The sequence below is a fragment of the Aulonocara stuartgranti genome, assembly GCF_965226115.1.
Source record: "Aulonocara stuartgranti genome assembly, chromosome: 5".
Taxonomy (NCBI): Eukaryota; Metazoa; Chordata; class Actinopteri; order Cichliformes; family Cichlidae; genus Aulonocara; species Aulonocara stuartgranti.
The window spans coordinates 30,963,047-30,980,416 of record NC_138943.1 but is presented as its reverse complement, the minus strand read 5'-3'; the positions used below and the strand labels follow the sequence as shown (position 1 = coordinate 30,980,416).

Genomic DNA, 17,370 nt, shown 5'->3' with positions numbered 1-17,370 from the left:
ACAGCCCATATAAATAGCATTCGTGTAAACGTAAAACACATAACCCATGCAGCCTGTGAACAGCGATGTTTCATTGAGGTTTGACAGAAGCATACATCTTACTGCCAAGCAAAGGTCTCCATTTAAGCTTAACATTTTTTAATTGTCTTCCATTTTCATGTCAACACATCTATATGTAGATCATTCTGAAGTCCGTTCAAAGTGGCTCTGTATCTTTTCCATAGCCCTGCTAAGCTGTCACATTTTCCCCATGATGTAGAGTAAGGCTGCTCAATTAATCGAATTTTAATCACGATTACGATCTGGGCTTTCAACGATCATTAAAAATGACTGAGCCGATTATTAGCCCCTCCCTCATTTATCCGCGACACCTTAAAGGCCGGTCCGTGAAAATATTGTCGGGCATAAACCGGTCCGTGGCGCAAAAAAGGTTGGAGACCGCTGATTAAGAGGACCCGAGGGAAGCTCGGAAAGCTAAGCAGAAGTTATTTGGAGAGTGACTGCCGTTGGTTGAAAAGAGAGTTTAAAAAAAAAAACTTCAGTGGTGTTGCAGACTATTTTATATTATTTTTTAAAAGTCATTGTTAACCCTTTAAAGCCGGTCAGAGCAGCACGCTCCGTTTTGCGTAACTATTGTTAAATCCCTGTAGAACCTGAACCGTGTAAGCTAGCGCAATAATTTGTTTTGCATATGAAACCGGAGGAGTTGTACTTACATCTGATGCCATCAGCTTGTCCTCGGTCACGGTTTCCTTCCACATATAGCTTTGCAAAAATTGCATAAAAAGCGCTTGCAGGAACAAAAACATAATATTCCAGAAACACGCTTCGCCGTTCCTATCAGCTGGTCGTAACACTTCCCACAGTGAAATGATGCATATGCTGTTTTCTTTGCAAATTTGCATCATAGGATTGTTTTTTGTTTTTCCTGCAGTATATAAAAATTGCTGTATCTCCAAAATAAAACTATGAAGACACTCAAAATAAATTTCCTGTGGTGGGAAACTATTTTTTGCAACTTTATTGTATTTAAAGTTTTGAGGGATAAACCTCTTAAATTTCTCCAAGTAGAAATATATGTAAACAAAACAAACGCGATTTTCAATTTTTTTTTGTAGTTTATTGCACTTTTTTGCAATTTATGTAATTACTATGCACTTAATGCATACATATTATTAAAATATGGGCTATAACAGTTGTATTGATGTATAGCAACTTGAAATGCTCCCACAAATGGCACTACAGCATGTAAAAAAATAATATAAGCTCTGGTGGACTTGGTTCTATAGTAGGTCTTAAAGGGTTAAATAAATATCGTCAAATAATCGTGATCTCAATTTCAGTGAAAATAATCGTGATTATCATTTTTGCCATAATCGAGCAGCCCTAATGTAGAGTGAGCCTTTCAGGTTTCTTTTGTGTTTTCACTTTCTGGATTATCTAAATAAGTGTGAAAAGAAACATCATCCACAAATGTTTTTGCTGGTATTTCAATCCAAAATAAAAAGGGGGGATTCAAAGAAGAAACACACAATCCAGCCACAAAGCTTAATTAAATGCTATTTTTTCCCACTCTTTGCAAACCATTTCTTTGTTGGCTTCAGTTGTCATTTTGATTCCCGTCACTGTGACCTGTCAGGCTCGATCTTGGACTCTCCGTTCTGTTTGTCGTTGGACTTCAGGGACAGGTGCGTGGTCACGGTAGCCGCCTGAACCACGGCTTTAAAGCTGCGCTTTCTCTTTTGGACGTTCTGCTCCGGGTGGAAGATGATGACGTAGACTTTGGGGATATAGAGCATGCCCAAGGATACGGTGGCGCTCAGGCTCATGGACACGGTCAGAGTGGTGGTTTGGATGAACATCTGCAACAGAGACGGAGGAGTTCAGAAAAATCCTTCCACACACACACTTCTGTGTCACTAAGAAAATTATAGATTTGTTTGTTTTGTTTTGGTGATTTTAGCCTTTATTTGACGGTTTGCAGGAAAGAGGGGGAGAGAGGGCATTTCAGCCATAAGGCTTAAGAGCGCCTGCTCAACCAGTAAGTTAAAGTAGTGCCCATAATGATTCATTAATTATGGAAAAAGTGGCTGGCTAATCAAACTTGCTAGCTTTAACCGATACTACTTCACCTTCACGTTCAAATTCTGGCACCAAAAAGCCCAACATGGTGTAGTCAAAACACAGAGTCCAGAAATCCATAGGTGAGCTTGCCATGGCTATATCCATTTGTTATATACAGTCTATGGTAATATATTTCCAATACCGCAATATAATTTATTTTAATAACCCAAAAAATATTGTTTGGCGCAATAATTTATACATAAACGCAAAACAACAAGATGTCTTGTTGCATCTACTCGCATTTTCCAGTAGGTGAGCAAGCACATTTTTTAATTTAATTAAATTTTTTTATATTTTGGTGTTCTGACCCACAAGAGGAAGCAAGGGGTCAAAGTTGAATGCCCAATGGAGGTGGTGTGTCCTAATTTCATGCATACTGGATGCAGCAGCAAGGATAGTTTGGAAAGCAGGGTACATGTAATCTGCGCTGTCACAATGCAGTCCTTACAATTTTCATCTCAAAGCAGGGAAGGCAGTGTTTTCCCCCTGATGAATGATTTATGATCTAGTATATGAAGTCAGGAAAAGAGCCTCTATTTATGGGCTTTGACCACATCTAGCTGCTCTTCCTCTTTTTTTCCTTTTTTCTTGTTTTGCATGCATCCGACAATAATCACAGTGAGCGACTTCTTCTGAGATCTGCCTTCAATGAATTATAAAAAAAACCCCTCATTATTCAAGAAAACTAAACAGGTCATAAATAAATAAAACCACAAGTATCATAAATAAGAAATGTTTTGTGCCATAAATAGGTCGCAAGTTGCATAATATCCTCAGCAGCAACACATCCTGGCTCATGTCCATATAGTACAGTTCCTTTTATCATCTTTTACATGTGTTTGTCCCTGTAGTGACGTCTCCCTTTATGAACGGAGCTGTTTACTGTTTAGAAGTGAAGTGGACTGTAGTTATGTGGCCCGAGCAGAAGGACTAGCTGAGAATCACTGTATGGTCCTTTCATAGGTAATTACAGTCATCACAGGTAGATCACCTCCTCCAACATGTGATGGGAGCATAACAGCCGCTACTTTCATGAGCCAGACAAAAGTTAAGGTCTATATTTAGCTCTTTTTCTAAGTGATGATTAATTGAATGGGATGGCTGAATTGGTCTTGGAGGGCTTCTTATCGTCCCTCTGCACATCTGACCTCCTTTCCTTTTCTTAATTCACTTCATTTCCATTTGGAAGAGGTGAAAAGACTTTGAAAGCACCTCAGGCAGTAATTGTTTCAGCCTGACTGGTTCATAATACAGCTCTCTATTAGCCAAAGCCCGTCTCTATTTTTCAAATATCCCCCCCAACTGTCTTGTACTTTGTGACGGCAGCAAATAGCCCACAAGCTAAATGAAACCCTCAGTACAGTGGGAGCAGGATGTCCTGCGAGTACAGCAGGAAGCAAATACGATATGACAGGCAACAAACTCAAATTTCACTTTCACTTTCAGCATCTGAGGGATTCAGTTACTTTACGTAACTCGATTCAGCATACTGTTTATTTTAACTGTAAGTGGAGCTCAGGGAGTGCTTATGTAATGTAACGAGATTTAATTATGATCTTGAAAAAGATCAAATTTGACTATGTAGAAGAATTTATTGACCTATCATTTAGTGGGTCAAATTATTTCTTTTAATTTCTTTTTGTCCCAACCCAACACAAAGAGCAGCCAGAAATAATTCAGCTATTCATTTGTCCTTTTAAAAAGTGACATTTTTACTAAACAGATTTATTTTTGAGCTGAAGCTATTATATCAGTCTCTGAAAGTCATCATCTGAAAATTTCCTGCTATTCTTTGTCTCATATAAAAGTTTTTGTTTTTGTTTTTTCTTGCCTCCAAAAACTGTTGGCCTACTCCAAAGAGGTTGTTAAAATTTCCTGAAAACACAATCATCAGAACTGTAAAATACCTTTCATTATTATTATTAATATTATACATAAGAAATTGCCATCTTCAACCAATTGAACACATTGGATTTGTATCATCAAATCAAAAAGCCACAAGTTATATCCATCCATCCATCTTCATCCGCTTTATCCGGGGCCAGGTCGCGGGGGCAGCAGCCTAAGCAAAGAGGCCCAGACCTCCCTCTCCCCAGCCACCTCCTCCAGCTTATCCGGGGGAATACCAAGGCGTTCCCAGGCCAGCCGAGAGATATAATCTCTCCAGCATGTCCTGGGTCTGCCCCGGGGCCTCCTCCCGGTGGGACATGCCTGGAACACCTCACCCAGGAGGCGCCCAGGGGGCATCCTTGTCAGATGCCCGAACCACCTCAGCTGGCTCCTTTCGATGTGGAGCAGCAGCTGCTCTACTCTGAGCCCCTCCCGGATGGCCGAACTTCTCACCCTATCTCTAAGGGAGAGGCCAGCCACCCTTCGGAGGAAGCTCATTTCTGCCGCTTGTATCCGCGATCTCGTTCTTTCGGTCACTACCCACAGCTCGTGGCCATAGGTGAGGGTAGGGACGTAGATCGACCGGTAAATTGAGAGCTTCGCTTTTACACTCAGCTCCCTCTTCACCACGACGGACCGGTGCAGCGTCCGCATTACTGCAGCTGCAGCCCCAATCCATCTGTCGATCTCCGGCTCCCTTCTCCCATCACTCGCGAACAAGACCCCGAGATACTTGAACTCCTCCAGTTGTGGCAGGAACTCATCCCCGACCCGGAGTGGGCACTCCACCCTTTTCCGGCTGAGAATCATGGCCTCAGATTTGGAGGTGCTGATCCTCATTCCCGCTGCTTCACACTCAGCTGCCACAAGTTATACTCTATTATAATTCATAACTTTACTTTAAGTAGATGTACAAAGTGATAGCAGCAACACAAATAAAATTTCACATCTAAAAATACTCGCTGGCCCCAGAAATTATGATATTACCTGTGATGCAGTTATGTGCGAGTAGGTTGTTGTACTCAATTTCAGGAAAACCTAGTTGCGTCAAGTTAATTGTTTTTATTTTTCATATTTCAAAATAAATAAATAAAGGCAGACAAATAAAAGCACTGATGTTATAGGTACAATATTTTATCTAAATATCGTGGAGTTTTTAATCTCTTTTTTTATTCTCTAATAAATCACCAGATCATTTTCTCACCTAATTGATTTATATTGTCAGACCAAAATCCATATAAATTTGAAAGGATCTAAAAGGGGAAAAACAGGAAATTTTTCACATTACATGCTTTACATAAAGTAAGCAGGTAAGAATTCATTAACCAGTGATGTCAACTGAATATTCAGGTAATCAAAACTTCACTCTCAGGATATAAAACTTGTTGGCCAGTGGTGGATGTTTTAAGGCTGTAGTTAACCCTCCTGCATAATTCACTTGTATTCCATTTATCAGCATTTTTCACGTCATTGTCATTTGGAAGTAAAATGCCCCTCCCTCAAAGTTTATTTTTTCTCTGTGCCGGCCTGCTTTCCGTTGCCAGACTTTCTCTGACGTTTGGTGGTGTATGCTCTCCACATTCACAGTAGCCTCTTCCTGTTTATATGAACATTTTCAGAATTTCTGAAACCATGCACTGCCCTTGTTACATTTCTTACCTTCTCTGTAGACTGCGCTGTACCAAAGAAGATGGGTACAAAGGCCAGCCAGATGATGCAGGTGGTGTACATGGTGAAGCCAATTGGTTTGGCCTCATTGAAGGTCTCAGGAACTCCTCTGCTTTTAATGGCATACACCGTGCAGGTGATCATCAGTACAATGCTGTAGCTCAAACACAGTATGAGGGACAGGTCGGACATGTCGCACTTGAGAATTCCACGGGCAAACTCTGGGTTTGGAGGCTTCTGCTCTTCATAGTCAATGATGGTGTGTGGGGGGATCACACCAAACCAGATGAACACCGCGAGTAACTGTAGAGGAAAGGAGCTTTAGACTGCTGCATGAGCTTTGACTTATCTATGGCGGAGAAGCATTGATAAGCTTACCTGCACTGAGATGAGTATAAAAGTAATGATAAGCTGAGAGGTCGGGCTGATAAACTTAGGAGGTGTGACCGACTTCTTGCCCTGCTCAAAGATGCGGTAGATCCGGTTGGTCTTCGTCAGCATGGCGGCGTAGCTGATGCACATCCCGAGCCCCAAAAACAGGCGGCGGAAGGCGCATATTGCCACACTGGGCTCTGCAATCATGAAGAAGGTGATGAGGTAGATGAGGAAGATTCCTGTCAGCAACACATAGCTGAGCTCTCTCCCAGAAGCCCGGACAATGGGTGTGTCATTGAAGCGGATGAAGGTGACAATGGCTCCGGTGGTTGCTAAGATGCCCAGGATGGCCAAGAAGACGGGGATGATGGCCCAGGGAGAGCTCCACTCCAGCTTGATGATTGGTGTGGGGCGGCATCCCGTGCGGTTCTCCAAGGGCCTCATGTCGAATGGGCACATGTCACAGGTGAATTCATCCAGCAGATACTGGTAGCCATCACAGAGCTCGCAGTGCCAGCAGCAGGGAACACCCTTGACCATCTTTTTCCTCTCGCCAGACTCGCAGGGAAAACTGCACACCGACTCTGGAATTTTACGGTCACCGCCCGACCACTGCATCTCCTCTGACTGAAATGGATGCACACACACAGTGTGTTACTATATTACAGCTGGCTGTGACTTAACACAAGGCTAATAACTGTGAAACAAAACTCCTCAAAAATACTTCTTCCACAATCACTTAAAGCCTATGAAAGCCAGGTAAACTGGCATAAAAAGAATAAAATTGTTAACTTATTACCTTTCACAAATAAAAATTTCCTCACATTGTCACCATATTTTTAGTTTTGGTTTACAAAGAAAATCAAATGCTATACTATGATGGGTAGGGAAACTTGGAAAAGATGCCTTTTTTCTGTCTGAAGCTATCTATTCTGTAGGAAGCTTTCAGCCATCTGGCAAAAAGCTTGCAGTAAAAGGAATCTTAGAATGAAAGGATAGTTTGCAATTTTGAAAATTATACTTTCTTGCCACTTTCATATCTGCTGAATGCAAGGTTTAGCATAGAAACTGGAAAAGGTAACTATCTATATCATCTAAAAAGAACAAAGTGTCGGGTCGTACTGTAGCAGAAACGTACAGCTTTTGCACCGAATAATTTCATGGTCATGGGAACTGGATGCTGGGCACCTTCAGCTTCTAAGGTGACGACCCCACAATAATAGAGCAAAAACTCTAACATTTAGATGCCCCCCAGTGAGCAAGCATTTGGCAACAGTGCGAAGGAAAAACTTCCTTTCAGCACGAAGAACCAGACTCGCAGAGGGGCAGCCATCTGCCACAACCAGGGGGTGAGGGGAGGAAAACAGGACAACGAGACATAATGTTAAACTAGAGCTTTGTTTCCAGTTTTTATGCAAAACTAAGTTAATATCTCATCTTCTCATGCAGCAGAAATGAACTTCTGAATATCACTCTGTACCACAACTGTAGTAAAAATAGACATTTACATTGAGGCGAAGATGGTTTGTCCACTGGCCGATATTCTTGTAGCCAGGATTGCTGACATTGGACATCTGGTACTGGAAGATGTCATATCGACCCGGAGCATCTCCATTTTCATTGAACATCACTCCAGTTCCTGCGCTACCTGTTAGATGGAGACAGTCTAAATGACCTATGCACTATCAAAAGAAAGCCAAAAGTCAGAAGGCATTCAAACTGCCTTAACCAGAGAAAAACACCCCCATCTTTAGCGGCAGAGAGAACACCCACACACTGTTGAATGCAGCTTATTGCTTACTTCACTCTTGTGCAATCATGTGAAAGCTGAGTGCAGGATGCTCTTTAGTGAAGGCTCTCCTCCACGAGTACAGTCTTTCAGTGCACTCTCCTCTGTTGCCCTAACGTGATTGAATGTTCCTCTCGGGTCCCTGCAGGCGCTAAATCAGAAAATCTTCCATACAAGCCAAGGTCATGCAGCAAGAGGAGCGCAATAAATAGGATGCTTTCACAGGACACTTTTTTTTTTCTTTTTTCCAAACTGCAATATTTTTGTATGAAAGATGAGGATGAAAAGCGGGTCCGTTGTGTATAGAGAAGAGCGAGGACGCAGCCCAAGGGAGGGGACGTGCTTTGAAGAAATGCGCCGTGTTCTGCAGCTAAGCACATTAGCAGAAACATCTCAAAGCTTCCGTTTTCAACACGACCTCCCTTCCGCTGCGTTCCCTTTTAAATTTGCTTCTTTTTAAAAACCTCTCCAGTGGCAGAGAGCGGTAGTTAGAAAAGCATGGCTTTTGCTAACAAAAAGATCTCCTTGCAGCATTTCTATCCCCAGCAGCAACGAAATGAAACTCTCCTTTTATCTAAATAGCTAGACATATCAGGAGGTAGGTGCGGAAAAAGTGACTGAAAGTTGGAAGCTCACCATTGAAGTTCACAGAGCGAATGTACTGGAGGAGCATGCGTCCATCTACGGGGTCCATCTTTTCGCACACGCCCATGGAGCCAGCACAGAGGTCCAGGTGCATGCTGTGCAAGGCGTGGGCCATGGCGTACACAGCATCAATCACAAACTGCACCTTGCCCTCCTGTTCGTACTGAGAGTCTCGGCTGATTCTTTCGTCACCTGCCGGACAACAAAAATGACCAATACATAAGTCAGATAAGGTGACACTTTTTAATTTCGGTGCTGCTCCCTGCTTACCTGTACATTTTCTTCTACCAGGATCGTATTTTATCCCAGGACGAGTTAGTTTACACTTGAAGTCATCCTCCCAGAATTCTGCAAACCAGATGTTTCTCCTGTTGTTCTCCAGCGACCTCGAAGTGAAGTACTGGTCGAACCCTGAATCGTTTACGCATTTAATTTAAAAACAGTTGAAATAACAGGACTTCACATGTTGGAGCAGAGATAATGGTAAAAAAAAAAAAAATCCTTTGAAATATGGCTCTAAGTCACTTTTCAGAATTTATACAGGCTGGAAATATCAGATCGGGATATATCAGACTTATCAATCGTTAATTTCCTTTATTTGGTGCATTGATATTAGACTCATCTGTCAATGTCACAGGCTTCTGTGGGTATGCTTATTGGATCCAGCTGTTCAGAGTTAGATTTAAGGCTCATTTAATACATTTTCCTACCGTCAATGGAGGCTCTTTTAGGCAGGATGGTGACAGCACCCTCAGCCACCTCCTCCTGGTCTTCAATCGCAGAGTTTTTGGATCCCCAACTATCCGATCCAACAAATAGGAAGTGGCCTGTCAGGTTGGCCTTTTTGGCAGCCTGCAACACCCGTCTAAAAGATACAGTTATATATCATGATGAAATTTCTTCTTCTTCTGTCATTCTTTGCTCAGAGTGGTTAGAACAGGAGACTACATAGTTAAATGTAAAACAGCATCCTTGTGGGGGCCTCTGGATGTCTGGAGTTTTGATCTCCTCCATACCTGCTTCATACCCTGGGGGATGGGGCTGTGGCTCCCCACACTCCCTAGCAGATCGTTACATGGAGAAACCTTTGGAATGCAAGCATGCTGATCCACACAGGTATGCACACAGGTGTACACACGGGTATTCACAGATGCGGACTACAGCTTTCTTGGCTGCTGCCTCAAAGCACATTGTGCGCTGTCTATCTTGCGTGCTGCACAATATCGTTTATTATTTAGTATCTACTGATATCTACTGCTAGCTAGTTTGTGATGGTGCCGGTTTTTTTTATTATGTTGCTCTTTGTTGTTTGCTTTCTCCTCTGTTTTTTTTCTCCATACAGGTGACCCAGGTGTTTGTTTTTTTTTTGTTTATTTGTTTTTTTTCCTTCCCCCCTTCTCACCGTCTCTTCTCCCCTTTGGTTTTCTTTCTCTGCCTCTCTTTCTTTCATTCTTTCTCCCTGTCCTATCCCCCAGTCATGTCTGTCCTGTTTGTAGCAACTGAAAATAAAATAAATTCATAATTATAATAAAGGTCAATCAAATGGACCAATATGGCAAGGCCATGATGATCCACTTGGTAAAATAAATCCGCTTGGCATCTTTCTTGGCCTTAAGACAACAATTCTGATGGCTAAAGATCCAAACGGGACACAAAAAAAAAAAACAAAAAAAACAGCATCCTTGTGAATATCTTGCAGACTTCATGTATCTAATACACCATGCAGCAGAGCATGACTCACTTGATGTCATCCTCATTGGCAAAGATGATAACCCCGCGAGCGTTGGAGGTCTCCATCAGTCTCTTGATGATTTTATCAAACTCCCCTGGTCTGGGCTCTCGTGGAATCCTTATGGACTGTGCAATACACAGCCCTCCTGTGTCACAGACCAAAAAAATCATCTTTTATTGTTTGCAGTGTTAGCATGCCAACATTAGGTCAGTTGTAAAGGTAGCTAGGTTTTCCCACGACTCTGCAAAAACAACACCCAGCTAAGGTGTTGGGGTTTTTTTGTCTGCTAATTATTTAGATTAATGAGCTTAGACCAATGTGTCAAAATAGCAATAATATCATAACATGAAAATCCTTGCTGTACACACAATATTATATGACCAAATCCTAGTAAATTCCAGAATGGGAAGAACACACTCAAACCTTTCTGCTGTACTGAGACTGAGCCCAACACCCACCACACAGTATCAGATCTTTGTTTTGGGTTAGAGTCGGGTGGACCAATCCAAATATCAATATTAATGCTATTATTGGTATCAGATCAATACCAGCACCAGTAGATCGACAGTTTGTCTTTGTTCTCCAAGTTCAGTATGCATCTCACCGAATTGTGTTAAATACTAAAAAAAAAAGTCTCCGAAAAACCCAGTTTCAAAATACATGAAACCTGAAAGGTGTGTTTTGTTGTATTCACTAATTCTTTCAAAAAGCAATGGTCATTAACATGTGTTCTGAATTTGCATATAAATTACGATTAATCTCTGAAATAATAATGCACTGCTCTCACTCTGAGCTCCCTTCGGTCGATAATCCGATTTTTTTATACCTGCACCTCTGTTTCACACACACTTTAGAACTTATTGTCCCATCCTGGTTAAATTCTGTTATATCACTGCAGCCATGGGCAGAAATGATGTGTAGAGGGAGACAGAGGTCCTCACCTCCAGTGTTGCCTTCATCATTGTAAACATAACTGCATGTTGCTGAGATGCAAAATGATTCATTTGAGTATTGAAAGATGGATTACCTATCATTGCATGTCATTTCCTAACTCTTTTACATTCCAAAGGTGAATTTCAAACAAAGGGTGCGTAAGACATTCTATTAATTATTGATTATTATTTCACCGCCCAATAGAAAGAAATGGTTGTAACCAGCTTGCACTCTGGCAGCTCTCTTACCTTTAATCTTGTTCTTCAGGGCAGTCATATCTCTAAATGCACGAGATGATCTGTCTCCAATTAAAATTATTATAAATGACTGAATTTGATCTAGATTCACCATTCAGATACAATGTATAAAATATTATGGCAAACCATCCAGAAGTCAAGATAGAGATATTTCCATCTGGATAAAGTAATGGACAGCAGACAAAGCTGTTAGAGTCTGTCCCATACTGTCAATCACTGATGTATGTGGATTTGATCATATTAAATGTGATCACTAATACATTAGGACTAACATGTCATCCCATCGTATAGATTTAAAAGCACAAATGATTTTATTAAAGCATTGCTCCTTCCTGTCTTTTAATGAGTGGGAAAAACACAAATGACTAATCCCTTGTTGTCGTGACACGTCAGTGCAGTCAGACACACAACCTGCTTCTCTGGAGATCTGGAGGAAGGCATCCACTCCGCTCTCTCCGTAGTTGCCCTCAGATGCCAGCGTGGACACGTAGTTCCAGCCCATGTTCTTGACGATGTCCACCATGGCCTGAGCCTGGTAGGAGTCAGGAGGCACCACACGGGAGAAGAACTCATAGCGGCTTTTGTCGCTCAGCTCCGGGGCAGTCGATGCATAGCTGATCTGGGGGATCTGAGACACAGGGATGGGTCATTTGTGATGAAAGAGTCGGGTCAAATGGAAAACATGAGCAGTGCTGATTATTAGGCCAATATGTGAATCCAAAGGTAAAAGGGATGACAAGAGGCAGTGAACCATGTCAGGAGCATGATGCACCACTTACTCACAGGCAAGCCCTTAAATGGATGCCTCCCACAGTAATACTGGCAAGTCACAGTGCATTAAAATCCCAAAATTGGACTATCATAGAGCGTTCATCTCTTGAAAATCCCAGAGCTGGTTTGCACTAACGATACAGCCAACGTCACAGTAGAGTACAGATGGTGGGAACCAGAGCAGTAAAGGGGGAAAATAAGGATGGGAAGCTTAATTTGTTGGTGTGCTACATCTTTAATGACACAGTTTATGTCGACAGTCTCAACCCTGAACCTGCTAATGCCAGTCCCCCCAAACCTGGCTAACATCCAGCCCTCTCTGGAGAGCACCGAGAGATAAAGGTATTCACAAGGGGCAGTGACGGGGAGAAGGAGAGAGGACCGAGAGAACCATTTCACAGATTATCTGCAAGGATTAGTGTGGTTTTAGTCAAATTACGTTAAGCAAAGAGGGAGAGACAGAGATCAGGAGCCTAGAGAAAGGTTAGCATTTCTCAGCTGTAAGCCATACAATACATTTAATTCTAGTGGCCACATGCAGCTTGCATTTGCTGGTCCGCGTTAACCCCGTCAGTCTCAGATGTACTGGTAAGCCTCTGTGGTCCAGACCACATCCTGAAATCAGGTTGGTGAACTTTCCTGCCCTCTCCTTCCCCCTTGTAAGAGTGACTGGCATGTGACATCATCAGTGTCCAGAGAAGTCTGTATCATTGTCTGAAAAGTCACTCAGATGTTTGCATGCAAAATTATAATGCACAAGACAAACACATAATCCTCTCCCAAATTAATCCCACAGAAGCATCTGCACCAATTCACTTGTTAAAATCAATAAGCCTTATCACTAACATAAGCATCCTCTTTTAGTCCAGTCTTGCTGAAATCTGCTTACAGTCATAAAACAAGTGAAGCTGAGAAAGAAACATTGTAATTTGAACAAACTAGACTGACTCATCAAGACACTGAGCCCGGGTATAGAATAAAGAGGCTGACAAACATGGATATAATTATGACCCTCTGGAATGAGTCAGTATAGAACATTCGCCTACAGGTGCATCTTACAGGGGTTTGTGAAAGCTATATTAATGGGTTAGTTATTTTACACAACCTTGAATTATTAAGGGTTTAGACCCTAAAATATTAACTGTCAATGAACATGTTAAAGAGTTAATTGCTTCAGAGGTATTTGCAAAATTTATAAAAACTTCATTAAAGAAAACTCGATGAATGCATGCTCTATAACTCATTTAAAAATAGTCTCATATAAGATACCTTACATTATTTATAGTTTATGCTCACCTATTGAAAAAGGAAAAAAATAAAATAAAGATGCATTTGGAGCAGGTTACAACAAAAAGTGTATTGGTTATGAGCAGATGTTGAATATGTAAAGAACTTCAGACTAGAAGCATTTGCGGTCTGGAAAGCAGCACATATGGACGGTAGGAGGAAACGCACTATTTAGCTAAATCTACTTCACACTGGTCACAAATTGCTGCTATCCTAGAACCAATGTCATCCTGTTACCCTGACACTATTTTGAGCCCAGGGTCCTGAGCTGTTGAGAGGGGCTTAGTGGAGTTGGTGAATTCTGTAGTTAATACCTGCCCTCTACCCAAGTTGTGGATTCTAAGCTGAAGGTGGAGCAACTTGGATGGAGGGCAGATATTAACTGCAGAATTCACCAAAACAGAAACATCCAAACACATCAGCCTGGTTGTTACAATTTTTCTGTATTACTTGCTTGCCCCAAATGTTAGATTTGCACAGACTCAGTGTTCCATCATTGCTATAAACAATGTGTAATCAGTGTTTAAAGGTCAATCACCTGTCAAAGAAAAAGAAATACCTGGATTAACCTGCAGATTCCAACAATTACAATGGATTCACGGCCCTGTAAGTGTCACTCTGACAGGCAGCAATACACAGGTTCATTCAGGTCGCATAGCTGTTTCAGTTACACTGCTTTATAATATCATCAAGAGGTGGGATGTTTATCTCTGTAGAGCAGCAGTAAGTTCTTTAGGTAAAAACATAAAGTGTCTCAATACTATTTTGGTATCAGATGTCTTCATCTATCATTTGTCCAACCCTTTCCTTAACTGCTTATCCAATTCAGGGGTTCCAGAAGTACTGGGGTGGCTATACCAAAGGCAGGGTGCACCCTGGGCAGACGCGCACACGTATCGCAGAACTAACACAGAAAAACAGACAAACATCCACACTCACATTAACACCTACGGCCAATCAACCTTACATCCAATCCAATTTCTTTTTGAATACCTGGAGCTCAGACTACCCAGAGGATGAATTCCATCAGAATGTAATCATGACCAAGGTCCACATTATCTTCTAAGGAGGGATTTAATCAATCTCAAATTTTAATAAAGAAGACCTAAATCTGCAGCGACCTAATCACAAATACTGTAACTCTACTGAGGCAGGAAATGAAGGTGCAGCTATATAAATTAACTTCATAAGTGCGAGCTCTCGCTCATAGGACATCTGTTTATTGGCCACAGCTGGTCACTGATATCACTGCAAGCTGCTCAAATCTAAAATTAGGAATGTATTCCATATAGTTGCTCATTTTCTGGCACAGTGTCCTCGGACTTGATGTGTGTAAATCATTTTTTTTAACATAGTGCTTCTGGTCCTTTTGTTGCTTCTGACTGGTTAAAATGTGGCGGTGCTGTTTGTGATCCTCACTCACTTTCTGAGTGAAGATTTTAGATGCTTTAATACTTTAGTAATACTTAATTCTTTCAAAGTGTTAAACTTTTACCTTTATTTTGCAAGCATGACAAAAGGAGAAACACTAAAACGGTAAATTTAAAAAAAAATGCCTTAAGATTCCAGTAGTTGTAAAATATTAAGCAAGAATGAAAGAAATGTTAGCTGATCACAGTTTGGTTAAACTTGTTTTCTTAAGGATAATTGTCATTGTCTCTCCTGACTGGAGAGTCCAAACCCAGTGAATGGGAACTACTGTGCTCTTTCTTTGTGAACAGATTCAGGAGAGGTTGTGAGGGGATCATTTTATCAGCTTACATTCTCAAAACACTCCCTGTCCCAAATATTTTGCCCCTTCACTGGTTAACAAAGCTAGGATGGTTAAAGAAATCTCACCGCAAACAGTCTGAGTACATTGGCCACCATGATGGACACCGAACTTCCAGATGCACCAATCACCCCAACCACCCTCTCCGGTTTTGGGAATATCGGAGGCTCTCCGTTTGAGCAGCGCACATCCGAGTTGTCCTTCTGGATGAGGGCCTGGACAAAGGTGAGCGACTGTTCCAGGGCATACGTGTCTCTGGAGCAGGTGTCGAGGATCCGAGCCCCAAGTGTGATGTTAGGCAGCAGCTCGGGATCGCTGTTGATCTGGTCCAAGGCATAGAGCATGGCCTCCAGTCGATGGATCCCTTTCTCTCTCTTGATCTCTCCGCAGGGTATCCCAGCCGGACCCCGAGAATGCATAGGGAAGAGGCCGCCCAGGGTGATGTCGCCTTCGATTTTGATGGACTGAGGCTGGGTGCCCTGCTGGGCACGTGAGGCTGGACTGAAACCCACCAGCAGAACCCAAAGCAACCGAAGCCATGGTTTGTATCCATATGACGTACCAAACCAGGAGCACTGATGGGATGAGAGGACCTCTGATATCATGATGACCAGCAGAGGTACTGACAGCACTGGGCCACTCCCTCTACCTTTGACACCTGAGGGAGTTAAGAAAAGGGGTGTTAACATCTGGTTATTATTGAAGTTAGAGCATGTAGAAGCTTTATACACTTTATTCTCTCCGGTTTACCTTATTAACTATTCTTTTTATGGATCCACCACATCCATGAAGCAGTCTGGGTTGAATTTTTAAATACAGCATCCAACTTGAAATGCATAAAAATGTAAAATTCTGTGTGTCCCGTGCATCATTTTATAAATATTTATCTTTAATTCCTTATGGCAATTATGATATGTTTAAGGACGATAACTGCAGAGCTGCAGAGTCAATGCTAACAGTGATTCCCTTATTAGGTAATGATGCAGAAAAAGCACCTACAGTCTAACATCGTTTCCTGTGCTTTGAATGAGAGCTGGGAAAACGTAGGAGAAAGAACAAAATATAAGCGATAGATGGAGGTGCACTTAAAAAAAAACCTGTGGCTGAAGAGTGGATTTTAGCCAAGATGCAGGATGACACAGAGTGGAAGCTTTTATCATGAAGAGCAAAGAGGCGATGATGGAAAACACTATAAATTTTGCAGAACAAAACATTGACTAAATCCTGACCGCATTTCATGCTTCAAAAGCCGGAGCAGGTTAATTATATCTGCACGAGGATCACTGCCAAAATCCACAATGATCAGTTGAGCCCGTTCCATTTAAAAAAAATCACAATTATAATTTCACAAGGCTCTAAATAATAATTACAGGATAACGTCATTTTCTTAGAATGATAAAAACTCATATTTAAAATACCTCTGCTATACCGTGATTATAAAGTTAAAAAAAAAAATACATGCAATCAATGCAAGAATGATTTGAATTTCCACAAGCTGCATTAATCACATTTTTTTAAACTTCTTCATAGTGAAGAAGGAAGAAGATAAGTCTTACCTGCCCATTCTTCATGGACCAGCCTTGATTTTGTCCATCACACAAACTCTTCCACGCAGGCCTCCATCCAGGGTCCAAAATGTGATTATTATATCTGGAAGCAAGGCTCTCCTCTCCTGACTGATCGTAAATCCTCTGTCATCTCAGTCAGCCTGTGTGCACTCTCAAAAATAACCAAAGACTCTCTAAAAACAATGGTCCAACAAAAAAAAAAAAAATTGTTGTGGTTTAGTAAAACAAAATGAAAAAACAGAGTTCTGCAGCTTTTTTGGAGGGGGGGGGGGGGGGGGGGGGGTATAATATCATGTGAGAATCAGAGAAAAGTGCAACATTACAGCAGTGAGATTCTACAAATCACCGCCAAATCCCTTAAAAGCCCTCTCACATACACTCCCTCTCTCTCGTTCTTTTTCCCTTTGAGCGCGCCTCTGTCTGGGCACCCCCTCCCTCTCTCTCTCTCTCTCATGAACCCTCTCCTTGCTCGTTCTCTCTGCACTCTAATGGCCACAGATTGGGATTATCATGCAGGCGTCTGTGAAGAAAGCACTAGGTGGACTAGCCCTTTTTTTCAT

General features: G+C 41.8%; 1 protein-coding gene across 1 annotated transcript; it reads right to left on the bottom strand.

The window, feature by feature from the left end:
* Positions 1–568: 568 nt before the first annotated feature.
* grm6b (glutamate receptor, metabotropic 6b) lies at positions 569–17,047 on the bottom strand. Its single transcript, XM_082534169.1, is given in 12 exon segments — positions 569–1,862; positions 5,674–5,985; positions 6,061–6,684; positions 7,566–7,705; positions 8,483–8,683; positions 8,762–8,902; positions 9,202–9,356; positions 10,233–10,368; positions 11,825–12,041; positions 15,311–15,867; positions 15,870–15,900; positions 16,799–17,047. Coding segments are annotated over 12 exon segments (2,769 nt in total). The 5' UTR covers positions 16,814–17,047; the 3' UTR covers positions 569–1,622.
* Between the last annotated feature and the right edge of the window lie 323 nt (positions 17,048–17,370).